Source organism: Coregonus clupeaformis, chromosome 31 (genome assembly GCF_020615455.1).
Source record: "Coregonus clupeaformis isolate EN_2021a chromosome 31, ASM2061545v1, whole genome shotgun sequence".
Classification (NCBI taxonomy): domain Eukaryota; kingdom Metazoa; phylum Chordata; class Actinopteri; order Salmoniformes; family Salmonidae; genus Coregonus; species Coregonus clupeaformis.
In genome coordinates this window covers 17,870,633-17,886,913 of record NC_059222.1, presented here as the reverse complement: position 1 = coordinate 17,886,913, position 16,281 = coordinate 17,870,633, and the positions used below count along the sequence as shown (strand labels likewise).

General features: G+C 45.2%; 1 protein-coding gene across 5 annotated transcripts in view; it reads left to right on the top strand.

The window, feature by feature from the left end:
- LOC121547674 (golgin subfamily A member 4) overlaps window positions 1-16,281 on the top strand; it is a 62,415-nt gene that overhangs the window by 12,854 nt on the left and 33,280 nt on the right. For 3 of the 5 annotated variants that reach the window (XM_041859051.1, XM_041859052.1, XM_041859050.1), the window contains exons 3-9: window positions 375-494; window positions 4,654-4,722; window positions 5,579-5,911; window positions 6,264-6,311; window positions 6,440-6,496; window positions 10,426-10,524; window positions 10,807-10,936. In XM_041859051.1, the coding sequence (XP_041714985.1) occupies window positions 375-494; window positions 4,654-4,722; window positions 5,579-5,911; window positions 6,264-6,311; window positions 6,440-6,496; window positions 10,426-10,524; window positions 10,807-10,936 (856 nt within the window). The remainder of the gene's footprint in view (window positions 1-374; window positions 495-4,653; window positions 4,723-5,578; window positions 5,912-6,263; window positions 6,312-6,439; window positions 6,497-10,425; window positions 10,525-10,806; window positions 10,937-16,281) is intronic. The other 2 variants (XM_041859054.1, XM_041859053.1) reach the window with 1 other exon arrangement.

Here is a 16,281-nt window from a genome sequence, read left to right as displayed (position 1 = left end):
TTGACATTTAGGCCTACCTTTCTATCAATCTCATGAAAGGCAATTTCGCAATGGAGGACACAGATACTGGGATGTCAAATTCAGTAAATGCCATATAGTCCTAATGTTGATTGGGTGTTCTTTCCATCTTTTTATTTCTCTCCGTTTCTCTCTGACCAGTCTCTCACTCTCTCGCTCTGTGTTTTCCTCTCTCTTTGTCAGATTCTCTCACTTTCGTTTTCTCTCTCTGACCAGTGTCTCTCCAGAGAATCTGGGCAGACTACACTCTCCTCAGCACTGTTTCACTCACTCTCATGGTGTTGTTTTTCTCATTGCTCTCTGTCTCCCCCCCATCTGTCGTCCCGTTGACACACTGACCTTTGACCTGGGGTCAGGTGCTGGCCGGGATGATAGCCGAACCTGCTTTTCTCTCTGAGTATACTATCTTTGCTCTGGACCAATCAAAGCCACCCCCCAAAGCTCCTCAAGCTCAGGTTGCTCAGGTAGCCAGTGCGGTGAGTTCGGTTCGCCCCCCCCCTCACACCCACCCCTGCCGCCTCTTCTCCTCCTGCCCCCCTCGTTCTTCTTCCCTCGCTCCTGGGTAGAGGGTAGAGGAGCTGGCCTGCTGTTTAGAACCAGTGAAGACTGCTTGAACCCTGCTCTCTCTGTCTTTTTCTTCTCCTTATCCGTTTTCTTTGGTGTTCGTAACTTGAAGGCATCTCACCACCTCCTAACCTTGCATCTTATCCCTTGGGAGTGATTGTTGGTTTGTAAATGTGACTGTTGGGATAGAAGCTTGATGTGCTTTGTGCAGTATGCCGGTTTGTTATTATCCAATAGTTTCTCCTTCAGTTGTCTCGGCATTGACAGAAATTGATGTTATCCTGATTCTTTAGTTATCCTTTATAGTTGCTAGCCCCTGAAACCCTACCAACCTCCTGTATAGTTTACTATAGATTTCATTCCCTTCCTTGTTCCTGCTTCTCACCCCAAAAGTCTTCTGTTTTGTTTGTTTGGAGAGTTTATAGTTGTGCGATGTGCCTCCGGACCTTCTCTACTTAGCTTGCGTAGTTGAAGCTTTTCCTAGAGCCATGAAAGATTTTCATTTATTTTGTTTTATGCATATTTCCCCATCTAAATATAATTTATTAGTAGTGGTCAAACAAACAGCCCGTCCAACAATACAATACCCTTCTGATTGGTGTTGAGTGACACATTTATATTAAAGATAGGACACCAAAACAACCAAGCTGGTGTTAGAAGGAAGTAGAATAATACACTCCTCATTCCCATTCCTCCTCACCTCATCTATTGAAATACCATTGGAAAGTACCACACAATACATTGGTCGCAATCTCATGCTCTTAGAATAGACCAAGTTGTCCCCCCGAAACATTTAGCTAGCCAGCGGGGTTGGGGTTGACATTCCAGTTTATTTCCTGAATTGAAATGGAATTGACAGACTATGCTACAGGCTAGATTGCTGTTGAAAAACAGAGCAGGATGGGCTGGCTAGCCTGTCTGTCTGTCTGGAGGATTTGCAGATTATCTGCATTTAGAGATGTGCCTAATCCTTCTCTAGGCTGTCATCACACTCATCTAGAATTAACAAGTTATCGTTACTCATTGTGTATCTATTATTACTTTTATTATTACATGTTTTATTTTTCTATTACTCTGTTTTCTTTCTCTCTGCATTGTTGGGACGGGCCCGTAAGTAAGCATTTCACTGTTAGTCCACACCTGTTGTTTAAGAAACATGACTAATAACATGTTATTTTATATGTGGCCTCGTGCCTACACTGCTTTTACCATTGAACCATGTCATCTTTCATCAACATGTAAGCCATTTAGTAGACGCCTTTATCCAAAGCGTATGTATTGGTGGGCCCAGTGGGAATCGAACCCACTACCCTTGGCGTTGCAAGCGCCGTGCTCTACCAAATGAGCCACCCAGGACCATCTAACAAGATATCATCACCTGACTATAATGTAGTATTTGTTTAAATAAAGGTACTGACTCAGAGATATGTTACTGTTTTGAGCAATATTAAGTAGGAATCACTTCCTAATATTAGCCCATCAATGTAATCCGTTCGTGACTGTGTGTTGATACAAAACCTTTAACTTGAAAGTAAATGTTAAATGTGCCTTTATAAACACACAGCCTATTTGTTCCTCATAACGGCAAAGAGCTGTTCAGTTTAACCCAAAGGCATACTAACCTGTCCATGTTAGCCCTCTTGGAGACCTCTAGACTAGCAGCTATCCTGTTAGCCTGGTTTCTTACTGTGTTTGAGTGCAGAGACTGCAGACATGCTCTACTTCTGACCTTGAAACACAGTACCAGTGTAGCTCTGATTTCCACCGCCTGGGGTCTGGAAGCCAGGCTGGCATAGTTGTCTGTTGACACAGTGCCGTTAGTCATCTGTTGGCTTAGTATAACTGCAGAGGGGAAGCTACCACGTGTCCTGAATGGCAGGGACGCACCCTATTCCCTACATATGGAATATATAGTGCACTATATAGGGAACACAGCCTACATCCTTCTGTTTGGCTAGATATCCCTTTACATGCCCTGCCCCGACAGATTGTGTAGAACTACAGAGACTAAGCTACTGGTACATGTTGCTAGGCTTCTGGTTGCTGCTACGCTAGCCTGACTGACTGGCATGTCTGTTGACACAGCACCACCATACCAGTACTGTTGTCATCTGCTAGAGATATCCCTAACACACCTGCCCTGGCACATCCTGCTCCAGCACTACGCTGCTTATTCCTATCCAGGCCCCTCAGATCTGCCAACATTGATGGGTTAGGGCCAAGGGGAAAGAAGTAGGGAGCAAATTAGACAACCGTCACCCTGACAGACTGTAAAACCACAGAAAGACTGCATCCTGCGGTCTTCAGTCTTCCCATCCAGACTGTCAGTACGGTTAGTCATCATGCCTTGGCCAGTGGCCTGACAGACTGTGTACAACAACCAAAACTAGGCTGCTGGTCTGCTGGTTAATGATGCCACTGCCAGTTTTCACATCCAGTGACAGTACTGTTTTCCTCCCTCATGCCCTGTCTGCACACATGGCCTAACCTAAACAGCATCTTGGAATGACAGTTTTGGGTGTAGTTGTAGGCAGCCTTCACAGCCTGGGTTGTGGGGATGGGTTGTGTCTAGACATTAGTCCATGTATAATTCATTGATTGAGAGCCAGTCAGGCCTGTTTTCCACTACTCTGAACCTCACACTTAGCCACTCTGGGGCTCTTCCCTTTGTCTGCCTGTAAGGCAGGGTGAGGGGGCATTGGTTTGACCTACTCACACTCTCAGACCCAAAGGCAAATGAAATGACTGGCCGTTGTAGTCAAAGCAGACCCTGCTGCTTTGTAGCCTCACAGCAAACCAGACACATTGTGAAACGTGTCCCTTCTCATCAGTGTCTCCAATCGCAACCTAAAAACTACCATAATACATTTGTATATAGGTTTTCATTTGTTGTACCATCATTTATTAATCTTTTTGATACTTTGCAATGGGTTTATAACTCTGTCTGTAATACGTATGTTTCATGTGTAAGTGTGCTCTCAACATTTCTTTGTAACTGGGACAGCTTATTGACTGGTATCTCTGGTCTGATTTAAAGATTACGCTTGTAGAAAACCCCTTGCTTTTCTTATCTAGTATCAATATCGGACATGGTACTCAAAGGAGGAGAGTGAACAGAAAGGAGAGGAGGAAATTGTTAACAGGTTAACTCAAACAAGCTTACAAGTAGGCCAACAACTGGGTCGTGTTCATTAGGTCACTCTGTAGCAAAATACTTAAAAACCTTTTTAAAACTGAAGATGAGGTTCTTGGACAATTCAGGCAGCCCCTCCCTCTTTCAGTCCATTTTCTTCTGTTTGGTGGCTGATGCACCCAACTCTGACCTTTCTATAACCAACCAGCCAGGCTACCCAGCTAACGTTCACAACAACACTACTACACCTGTCTCTACTACGTTCTAGTTAACCTACAATAACATCCTGCTGGAGTGACCCACAGCAATGCCGTTCGACCTCTTCAGCTACTGGCCCCTCTAATCAAGTTCGATTGTTTGTTTTGACCTCATGGCTGCTGTGTAGAAAAATGGCTACCAGTTGTAGTTTTTAATGGCTACCAGTTGTAGTTCTATTTTAACCCCTATCTGTTCTGTTACTGTATGTTGTACAGTAGAGATGCCTTCTATCTTGTAATTTAACCCCTCTGTTTTCTCCAAGTTTGCATGAGGGTACCCAACTACAGTACCCATAAGCCCCTGCATTGCTCCTGTACTAGCAATACTAATATTCAGAGCCATGTATATCAGATGGCTCTGCTAATATTGCTTGATCCTATACAGAGTAATCAAGGCGTAGCGGTACAGTGCACGCTGGCTGGGTGTGGGACATATGGAAGACTAACAGGTCCAGGTGCCAGGGCTGCGTCTGAAATTGCACCCTATTCATGTAAAGTGCACTACTTTGACCGTGGCACCTATATAGTGCACTACTTTTTCACCAGGGCCCATAGTCAAAAGTAGTGGTCAAAAGTAGTGCACTACAGTATATAGGGAATAGTGTGCCATTACAGACACAGCCCTGGTTAAACCCTGGCCTAGTTTGTTTTAACCTCTTTCACTCCTGCCTCCTGCTATAGAGTGGTAGGAGAAGTGCCACAGGATCACCTAGAGGAAGCATCAATGGAGATGGGAGGGCTTCTCCTCAGGCAAGTTGTTACTTCATCCTCCTAACACCTTTCTCTGGCTTTTCCGTTTCCATTAAAATACGGTTATTGATGTCCTGAAGAGGTAATAAAGCAACTAAGAATAAAAGTTAAGATGCTGGGCCTCCCGAGTGGTGCAGCGGTCTAAGGCTCTGCGTCGCAGTGTTGGCGGCGTCACTACAGCCTGGGGTTCGATCCCAGCCTGTATCATTACCGGCCGTGACCGGGAGTCCCATAGGGCGGCACGCAGTTGGCCCAGCGTCGTCCGGGTTAGGGGTGGGTTTGGCCGGTGGGGCTTTACTTGGCTCATCGCACTCTAGGGACTCCTTGTGGCGGGCCGGGCGCCTGCGGGAAGACTCGGCCATCAGTTGAACAGTGTTTCCTCCGACACATTGGTCAGCTGGCTTCCGGGTTAAGCAAGCGGGTGTTAAGAAGCACCGTTTGGCGGGTGATGTTTCAGAGGACGCATGACTCGACCTTCGCCTCTCCTGAGCCCGTTGGGGAGTTGCAGCGATGAGACAAGATCGTAATCACGAAATTGGGGAGAAAAAGGGGGTAATAATTACTAAAAATAAAATAAAAATCTCTTAAGATGCTATGCCAGTTAGGTCTAATCAGCTGCAGAGAGGAAGATACATTCTGATTTAACATGCAATTTGAATAAAGTCTAGGCCTAACAGTAGGAGTGGTTTTGTTGATTATCTTTAACCCATGCATGTGGAAACACTCATTCATATCCCACATGTCTCTAGCTAAGGCTAAATATGTACATTCCCATGCATTGTAGTTCAATAAAGTTGACTGCCATGTGGTAATGAATACTGTAAAGTAATACACTCTCCTGTCCGTCCTCATACAGAGAGAGGAGCCACAGTCGTTTGCCCAGAAGCTACAGCTGCGTGTCCCCTCTGTGGAGTCTCTCCTCCGCGGTGCCAGCCGGGCCGAGGGCCTCTTCCTTTCCCCGTCCAAAGAGAGCCTGAACCGCAGCCCCTCTCTTAACTCCCTCACCCCCCTGGGGGAGAATGAGCCCCTGGCCACCCCAGCCTATGACCCTCCGTCGGACATCGAGAGCGAGGCAGAGGAGTCATATGGTAGCCCTGAGTCCCTGTCGGCCCTGTCTAAAGAACAGCTGATCCATCGGCTACACAGGGTGGAGAAGAGCCTGGGGAACTACAGAGGGAAATACTCAGAGGTGGGGGTCGTGAGACAATAGAGCAGTGGTACCACATGGTACATCCTTTAGTGACGCTTGTGGAAATCAGTCTCAAAAGAAATCAGTGTAATCACTATATAATAACTAGGTAATTACCAGTTCAGCAAGTCATTTCTAACAGCTAAAACAGGGAGTTGGCCTGCTGTATGTCTACAATACACCTCTATGGGATGTACCAGTCACTATGATCAGTCTTCTCTTGCTCATCCAGTCAGTCTCAAATACAGATGACTAGAGTAGGGAGTTGGCCTGCAATGCATATATCTCTGTGTACAGCTATATTTGATTTACCTTTCTAACCATTCTCTCTCTCTCTTCCCCCCCACCCCAGTTGGTCACTACCTACAGAACAGTCCAGAGAGACAAGGAGAAAACCCAGGTGATTTTCATAAACCACCTCAACACCAGATTACATATAGTGATGCTCTGTACTTTCGGGAGGATAGAGGAACACTTCTATCCACACTCGCTGAATGCTGATGTAGTCTTTTCTGCTTTTCTCCTCAGGCCATTCTCAGTCAGAGTCAAGACAAAGCTCTCCGTAGGATTGGGGAGTTGAGAGAGGTATGACCATGAACACCATCTGTTTCTGATGAATACCGGTATATGTCTGTACTATGTTTGTCTAATTCTATCCCTATCAAAGTACTGTCTATGGGGTCTTATTTTACTCTGTTATGACCCATTACTCTCTCTCTCTCTGACATGAACTCAAAAGCTTTTAGGATACAAGCAACCACTGAGTCACAGCAGTAGAGGTGGAATTCCTGAATTCTTTATCTGTCCTGACCCCAAAAAACAGTAGCTGAGCCAAAGGAAGGTAGTCAAGAGCAGGAGGTTAGCTAAGACAAGGAAGGAGGAAGGAGCAGGAGGTTAGCTAAAACAAGGAAAGAGGAAGGAGCAGGAGGTTAGCTAAAACAAGGAAAGAGAGGAAGGAGCAGGAGGTTACCTAAGACAAGGAAAGAGAGGAAGGAGCAGCATATTTTTGTTATCAGAACAAGATAAGGCATTGCATGTGACTTGTTTGAACTTGTGTGATGTGTTCAGGATGTAATTCACTGAGACTCTAACCTGCGTTTGTAGGAAAGAAACCTTTCCCTGGTTGAAATGGTGCAGTGTGCCCTACATGTAGGAAGTATAGAAAGACTTCTCTGGCTCTGAACCATGATAGTGTTTGATAAGGTGATCAGTGTGAGCAAGGCAATTCACAGAACTACTAATCTTGATCTCATAGGGAGTAGTTATTTGGGAAGTAAGGTGTTATTGTAGATGAGTCATTCTGAGTGGTCCGACTGCAGTTTAGTCGATCTCAAACACACTATGTTCCTCACCAGGAGCTGTACAGTCGTGGTCAAAAGTATTGGTCTTCACAAAGTTTGCTGCTTCAGTGTTTTTAGATATTTTTGTCAGATGTTACTATGGTATACTGAAGTATAATTACAAGCATTCCATAAGTGTCAAAGGCTTTTATTGACAATTACATTAAGTTTATGCGAAGAGTCAATATTTGCAGTGTTGACCCTTCTTTTTCAAGACCTCTGCAATACGCCCTGGCATGCTGTCAATTACAGTGAGGGAAAAAAGTATTTGATCCCCTGCTGATTTTGTACGTTTGCCCACTGACAAAGAAATGATCAGTCTATAATTTTAATGGTAGGTTTATTTGAACTGTGAGAGACAGAATAACGACAAAAAAATCAGACAAAATGCATGTAAAAAATGTTATACATTTATTTGCATTTTAATGAAGGAAATAAGTATTTGACCCCTCTGCAAAACATGACTTAGTACTTGGTGGCAAAACCCTTGTTGGCAATCACAGAGGTCAGACATTTCTTGTAATTGGCCACCAGGTTTACACACATCTCAGGAGGGATTTTGTCCCACTCCTCTTTGCAGATCTTCTCCAAGTCATTAAGGTTTCGAGGCTGACGTTTGGCAACTCAAACCATCAGCTCCCTCCACAGATTTTCTATGGGATTAAGGTCTGGAGACTGGCTAGGCCACTCCAGGACCTTAATGTGCTTCTTCTTGAGCCACTCCTTTGTTGCCTTGGCCGTGTGTTTTGGGTCATTGTCATGCTGGAACACCCATCCACGACCCATTTTCAATGCCCTGGCTGAGGGAAGGAGGTTCTCACCCAAGATTTGACGGTACATGGCCCCGTCCATCGTCCCTTTGATGCGGTGAAGTTGTCCTGTCCCCTTAGCAGAAAAACATCCCCAAAGCATAATGTTTCCACCTCCATGTTTGACGGTGGGGATGGTGTTCTTGGGGTCATAGGCAGCATTCCTCCTCCTCCAAACACGGCGAGTTGAGTTGATGCCAAAGAGCTCCATTTTGGTCTCATCTGACCACAACACTTTCACCCAGTTCTCCTCTGAATTATTCAGATGTTCATTGCCAAACTTCAGACGGCCCTGTATATGTGCTTTCTTGAGCAGGGGGACCTTGCGGGCGCTGCAGGATTTCAATCCTTCACGGCATAGTGTGTTACCAATTGTTTTCTTGGTGACTATGGTCCCAGCTGCCTTGAGATTATTGACAAGATCCTCCCGTGTAGTTCTGGGCTGATTCCTCACCGTTCTCATGATCATTGTAACTCCACGAGGTGAGATCTTGCATGGAGCCCCAGGCCGAGGGAGATTGACAGTTATTTTGTGTTTCTTCCATTTGCGAATAATCACACAAACTGTTGTCACCTTCTCACCAAGCTGCTTGGCGATGGTCTTGTAGCCCATTCCAGCCTTGTGTAGGTCTACAATATTGTCCCTGACATCCTTGGAGAGCTCTTTGGTCTTGGCCATGGTGGAGAGTTTGGAATCTGATTGATTGATTGCTTCTGTGGACAGGTGTCTTTTATACAGGTAACAAACTGAGATTAGGAGCACTCCCTTTAAGAGTGTGCTCCTAATCTCAGCTCGTTACCTGTATAAAAGACAACTGGGAGCCAGAAATCTTTCTGATTGAGAGGGGGTCAAATACTTATTTTCCTCATTTTTGACATGTGTTTTTCTGGATTGTTTTGTTGTTATTCTGTCTCTCACTGTTCAAATAAACCTACCATTAAAATTATAGACTGATCATTTCTTTGTCAGTGGGCAAACGTACAAAATCAGCAGGGGATCAAATACTTTTTTCCCTCACTGTAACTTCTGGGCCACTTCCTGACTGATGGCAGCCCATTCTTGCATAATCAATGCTTGGAGTTTGTCAGAATTTGTGGGTTTTTGTTTGTCCACCCGCCTCTTGAGGATTGACCACAAGTTCTCAATGGGATTAAGGTCTGGGGAGTTTCCTGGCCATGGACCCAAAATGTCGATGTTTTGTTCCCCGAGCCACTTAGTTATCACTTTTGCCTTATGGCAAGGTGCTCCATCATGCTGGAAAAGGCATTGTTCGTCACCAAACTGTTCTTGGATGGTTGGGAGAAGTTGCTCTCGGAGGATGTGTTGGTACCATTCTTTATTCATGGCTGTGTTCTTAGGCAAAATTGTGAGTGAGCCCACTCCCTTGGCTGAGAAGCAACTCCACACATGAATGGTCTCAGGATGCTTTACTGTTGGCATGACACAGGACTGATGGTAGCGCTCACCTTGTCTTCTCCGGACAAGCTTTTTTCCGGATGCCCCAAACAATCGGAAAGGGGATTCATCAGAGAAAATAACTTTACTCCAGTCCTCAGCAGTCCAATCCCTGTACCTTTTGCAGAATATCAGTCTGTCCCTGATGTTTTCCTGGAGAGAAGTGGCTTCCTCGCTGCCCTTCTTGACACCAGGCCATCCTCCAAAAGTCTTCGCCTCACTGTGCGTGGAGATGCACTCACACCTGCCTGCTGCCATTCCTGAGCAAGCTCTGCACTGGTGGTGCCCCGATCCCGCAGCTGAATCAACTTTAGGAGAAGGTCCTGGTGCTTGCTGGACTTTCTTGGGAGCCCTGAAGCCTTCTTCACAACAATTTAACCTCTCTCCTTGAAGTTCTTGATGATCTGATAAATGGTAGATTTAGGTGCAATCTTACTAGCAGCAATATCCTTGCCCTTTTTGTGCAAAGCAATGATGACGGCACGTGTTTCCGTGCAGGTAACCATGGTTAACAGAGGAAGAACAATGATTTCAAGCACCATCCTCCTTTTTAAAGCTTCCAGTCTGTTATTCTAACTCAATCAGCATGACATAGTGATCTCCAGCCTTGTCCTCGTCAACACTCTCACTTGTGTTAACGAGAGAGTCACTGACATGATGTCAGCTGGTCCTTTTGTGGCAGGGCTGAAATGCAGTGGAAATGTTTTTTGGGATTAAGTTCATTTTCATGGCAATTAATTGCAATTCATCTGATCACTCTTCATAACATTCTGGAGTATTTGTAAATTGCCATCATAAAAACTGAGGCAGCAGACTTTGTGAAAATGTAATATTTGTGTCATTCTCAGAACTTTTGACCACGACTGTATGTATTAAGGCAATGTGTTATATGACAATGTTTCTCCCCAGGAGCTGCACATGGACCAGCAGGCTAAGAAGCACCTTCAGGAGGAGTTTGACGCTGCCCTGGAGGAGAAGGACCAAATGATTACTGTGCTTCAGACACAGGTGTTTATATACAGTACAGTTCATAGTGAAAGTATTCTCTCCTCTTCCAGTTTTCACATTTTGTTAAATTTTTGTTAAATGTAAAATGCATCACGTTGGGATTTGCTCCCACTGATCTGTAAAGAAAAATATATTTATTTATTGTTTTTTTTATGTGTGTTTCAATGGGTGTATGCTGAACACAGTCAGTATAATCTTGACTGTTGAATAATGTCTGGTCTCTAGCCTGTGTTGCTCTGTGTTTTGACTGTGTGTCCCCCCCCCATCCTCCTTCTCTGCCAGGTTGCACTGATGAAGAAGTGTCTGAAGGGGGTTCCTGGTGGAGCTGTGGCCCCTGAGGTTGAACACCCTCTCCAGGCTGAAGATCCTCCAGACTCTGCCTCTGCCCCACAGAGCCCCTCCAAAGACCCAGGTACTATACAGCACAGACACTATGCTGACTCACACCCCTGATAGATGATGATGATGATGTGTAGATGGACAGTAGCAGACCTGGGTTCAAATAGTATTGTCTGGTACAATGGAACCAATTGAATAGTGCCTAAGGTGGAAACCCTCTACACCTCTGGCACTCTAGGCAGGCTCAACCAAACACTTAGTGTTTTAATTTCTAATACTGTTTAGACCCAGGTCTGAGTCATTTAGTGTTGAAATGTTTAGAGCCATCTGGCTTTTATCAAGTTTATCGAGTATATTTAAAGGGATAGATCACCCAAATTACAAAATGACACATTGGTTTTGTTACCCTGTAAGCAGTCTATAGACAAGGTATGACAGCAATCCATGCTTTGATTTAGTTTCCCTGGCAATGTTTCCACATGCTAACGTTTTAGCATTTGTGGCACAAATCCCATTCTAGTCATAGGACCGATATTAGCATTTTGCACACATCATGTCCAAATCATCAGAAAGTATCTAAAATTGATTGTGAAGCTCAACAAAGTGACTTATAGATGTTTTGAACATGATGTACGAAAAATGATAATATCGGTCCCATGACTTGAATGGGATTTCTGCCATAAATGCTAAAACGTTAGCATGTGGAAACAGTGCCAGGGAAACTAAACCAAAGCATGGATTGCTGTCATACCTTGTCAATAGACTACTTACAGGGTAAGGAAACCAATGTGTAGTGTGGGTGAACTATCCCTTTTAACACATAAAACCACAACCACCAATCCTTAACGCCTCAGTCATAGTCAGTACTCCCCTTCGTCTGACTGAGCCACATTACCTCATTTAACCTGAGAAGGCAGCGCTGACCCATCGAAAACCATGGAGGTGCTGCAGATGGAAATTCCAAGATGGCGTAGCAGTGCGGTCGTATTTTATATTGTGTCCTCGTGTTAATAGCCAGTTCTTTAGTTTTTTTGTCTATTTTGTATATATTTCTCAATTTTACTTTTTTACTTTTCATTCTTTAACTAAATATACTTTCCTGCAACCCGCCTCACCCAACGTGAAAATGATTATATTATTTATTTATAACTTTTATCAAGAACCTTAAGCTGAAACTAGTCTAGCAACCGAATGGCTGTTGTAGCCAGCTAGCTAGCTACTTGCTATTAGCCACCATTAGCGGTCTAAACCATTGTCCGTGGCCTGCACTACACACCAGCCAGCTCTAGCTCTAGCCTGGACAATTTGTCGGCCAGTCTGCACAGCGTGCTATTGACCCAGAGCATATCGGATTTTCTGCCGGAATCACTGGACCCTAACGCCGGATCATCGCAACTTGCTAGCTGCAACCGAATGGCTGTTGTCGTTGGCTAATTACCATTGCCCCTTAGCAAGCACCAGTTAGCCTTGAGCTAGCCTCGAGCCAGGCCCATCTCCCGGCTATCTACCTCTCTGTCAACCGGACGGGACCTCCTAGTGTTGACACGGAGCCCTGCCGATCCAACACGACTGGTCTGCCGACGAAATCGTCTGATGTGGTTTCAACAGGCTTCCCGTTACGACGTCGACCACGAAAATCCATCTGCTAACCCCGGCCCGCTAGCACACGCAAGCTGTGCCTCTTGCTCGCCAGTGCTGTAGCAGCCCCCGAACTACCTCTGAACTCTCCTATTGCTGTTCACCGGACCTTATGATAACTCAGCTATACAGCTGATGCCTGCTGGACTGTTCCTTTATACGGTACCGCATCCTGTTTATGTTTAGCCTCAGCCCAAACTTTGTCACCATTACCAGCTGTTGTCTTAGCTCTCTCGAATAACACCTGTGATTGCTTTATGCCTCTCTCCCATGTCAATATGCCTTGCTTATTGCTGTTTCGGTTATTTCTTATTGTACTATTTCACTGTAGAGCCCCCAGTCCAGCTCAACCTGCCTTAAATAGCTCCTTTGTCCCACCCCCCATACACGCGGAGACCGACTCAATCGGTGCCTCCAGTGATGCTATCTCTTTCATCGTTACCCAACGCTGAGGTTTACCTCCACTGTACTCATATCCTTCCATATCCTTGTCTGTACATAATGCCCTGAATCTATTCTACAACGCCCGGAAATCTGCCCCTTTTATTCTCTGTACCCAACGCACTAGAAGACCAGTTTTTAAAGCCTTTAGCCGTATCCTTATTCTACTTCTCCTCTGTTCCTCTGGTGATGTAGAGGTTAACCCAGGCCCTGTAGCCCCCAGTATCACTCCTACTCCCCAGGCGTTATCATTTGTTGACTTCTGTAACCGTAAAAGCCTTGGTTTCTTGCACGTTAACATCAGAAGCCTCCTCCCTAAGTTTGAGTTATTCACTGCGTTAGCACACTCTGCCAACCCTGATGTTCTAGCAGTGTCGGAATCCTGGCTTAGGAAGGCCACCAAAAATTCAGAAATTTCCATCCCCAACTACAACATTTTCCGTCTCGATAGAACTGCCAAAGGGGGTGGGGTTGCAATCTACTGTAGAGATAGCCTGCAAAGCTCTATCATACTATCCAGGCCTGTGCCCAAACAGTTTGAGCCTCTACTTCTAAAAATCCACCTTTCCAGTCTCTCACTGTTGCCGCTTGCTACAGACCCCCCTCAGCCCCGAGCTGTGCCCTGGACACCATATGTGAACTGATTGCCCCCCATCGATCCTCAGAGTTCGTACTGCTTGGTGACCTAAACTGGGATATGCTTAACAACCTACATTCTAAACTAGATTCCCTCAATCTCACACAAATTATCAACGAACCTACCAGTTACAACCCTAAATCTGTAAACATGGGCCCTCTAAATACACCTCCGCTGTCTTCAACCAGGATCTCAGCGATCACTACCTTATTGCCTGCGTCAAACGACCACCCCTCATCACTGTCAAACGCTCCCTAAAACACTTTAACGAGCAGGCCTTTCTAATTGACCTGGCCCAGGTATCCTGGATGGATATTGACCTCATTCCGTCAGTAGAGGATGCCTGGTTGTTCTTTAAAAATGCTTTCCTCTCAATCTTAAATAAGCATGCCCCATTCAAAAAATTCAGAAGTAAGAACAGATATAGCTGCTGGTTCTCCTCAGACTTGACTGCCCTTGACCAGCACAAAAACATCCTGTGGCGTACTGCATTAGCATCGGACAGCCCCCGCGATATGCAACTTTTCAGGGAAGTCAGGAACCATTATACACAATCAGTTAGGAAAGCAAAGGCTAGCTTTTTCAAACAAAAATGTGCATCCTGTAGCACTAACTCCAAAAAGTTTTGGGACACTGTAAAGTCCATGGAGAATAAGAGCACCTCCTCCCAACTGCCCACTGCACTGAGGCTAGGAAACACTGTCACCACTGATAAATCTACAATAATCGAGAATTTCAACAAGCATTTTGCTACGGCTGGCCATGCTTTCCACCTGGCTACCACTACCCCGGACACCAGCTCTGCACCCTCTGCTACAACTTGCCCATGCCCCCCGATTCTCCTTCACACAAATTCAGTCAGCTGATGTTCTGAAAAATTTGGACCCCTACAAATCATCTGGGCTAGAATCTGGACCCTTATTACTAGCCTGTTCAACCTCTTTTTCGTAACGTCTGAGATCCCCAGAGATTGGAAAGCTGCCGCGGTCATCCCCCTCTTCAAAGGGGGTGACACTCTAGATCCAAACTGTTACAGACCTATATCCATCCTGCCCTGCCTTTCGAAAGTATTTGAAAGCCAAGTTAACAAACAGATCACAGACCATTTCGAATCCCACCGTACCTTCTCCGCTATGCAATCCGGTTTCCGAGCTGGTCATGGGTGCACTTCAGCCACGCTCAAGGTCCTAAACGATATTATAATCGCGATCGATAAAAGACAGTACTGCGCAGCCGTCTTCATCGACCTGGCCAAGGCTTTCGACTCTGTCAACCACTGCATTCTTGTTGGCAGACTAAATAACCTTGGTTTCTCAAATGACTGCCTTGCCTGGTTCACCAACTACTTCTCAGATAGAGTTCAATGTGTCAAATCGGAGGGCCTGTTGTCTGGACCTCTGGCAGTCTCTATGGGGGTGCCACAGGGTTCAATTCTCGGGCCGACTCTATTCTCTGTGTATATCAATGATGTCTCTCTTGCTGCTGGTGACGCTCGGATCCACCTCTATGCGGACGACACCATTTTGTATACATCTGGCCCTTCATTGGACACTGTGTTAACAAACCTCCAAACAAGCTTCAATGCCATACAACACTCCTTCAGTAGCCTCCAACTGCTCTTAAACACTGGTAAAACTAAATGCATGCTCTTCAACCGAACGCTGCTTGCACCCGCCCACCCGACTAGAATCACTACTCTCGGCGGGTCTGACCTAGAGTATGTGGACAACTACAAATACCTAGGTGTCTGGTTAGTCTGTAAACTCTCCTTCCAGACTCACATTTAAGCATCTCCAATCAAAAGTTAGATCTAGAATCGGCTTCCTATTTCGCAACATAGCCTCCTTCACTCATGCTGCCAAACATGCCCTCGTAAAACTGACTGTCCTACCGATCCTTGACTTCGGCGATGTCATTTACAAAATAGCCTCCAACACTCTAATCAGCAAATTGAATGTAGTCTATCACAGTGCCATCCATTTTGTCACCAAAGCCCCATATACTACCCACCATTGTGACCTGTACACTCTTGTTGGCTGGCCCTCACTACATATTCGTCGCCAAACCCACTGGCTCCAGGTCATCTATAAATCACTGCTAGGCAAATCCCTGCCTTATCTTAGCTCACTGGTCACCATAGCAACACCCACCCGTAGTCTGCGCTCGAGCAGGTATATCTCACTGGTCATCCCCAAAGCCAACACCTCCTTTGGCCGCCATTCCTTCCAGTTCTCTGCTGCCAATGACTGGAACAAACTGCAAAAATCTCTGAAGCTGGAGACTTTTATCTCCCTCACTAACTTTAAGCATCAGTTGTCAGAGCAGCTTACTGATCACTGAACCTGTACACAGCCCATCTGTAATTAGCCCACCCAACTACCTCATCCCCATATTGTTATTTATTTTGCTAATTTACACCCCAGTATCTCTATTTGCACATCATGTTTTGCACATCTATCATTCCAGTGTTAATACGAAATTGTAACTATTTTGCACTATGGCCTATTTATTGCCTTACCTCCATAACTTACCACATTCGCACACACTGTATATATATTTTCTGTTGTATATTTGACTTTGTTTTGTTTACCCCATATGTAACTGTGTTGTTGTTTTTATCGCACTGCTTTGCTTTATCTTGGCCATGTCGCAGTTGTAAATGAGAACTTGTTCTCAACTGGCTTACCTGGTTAAATAAAGGT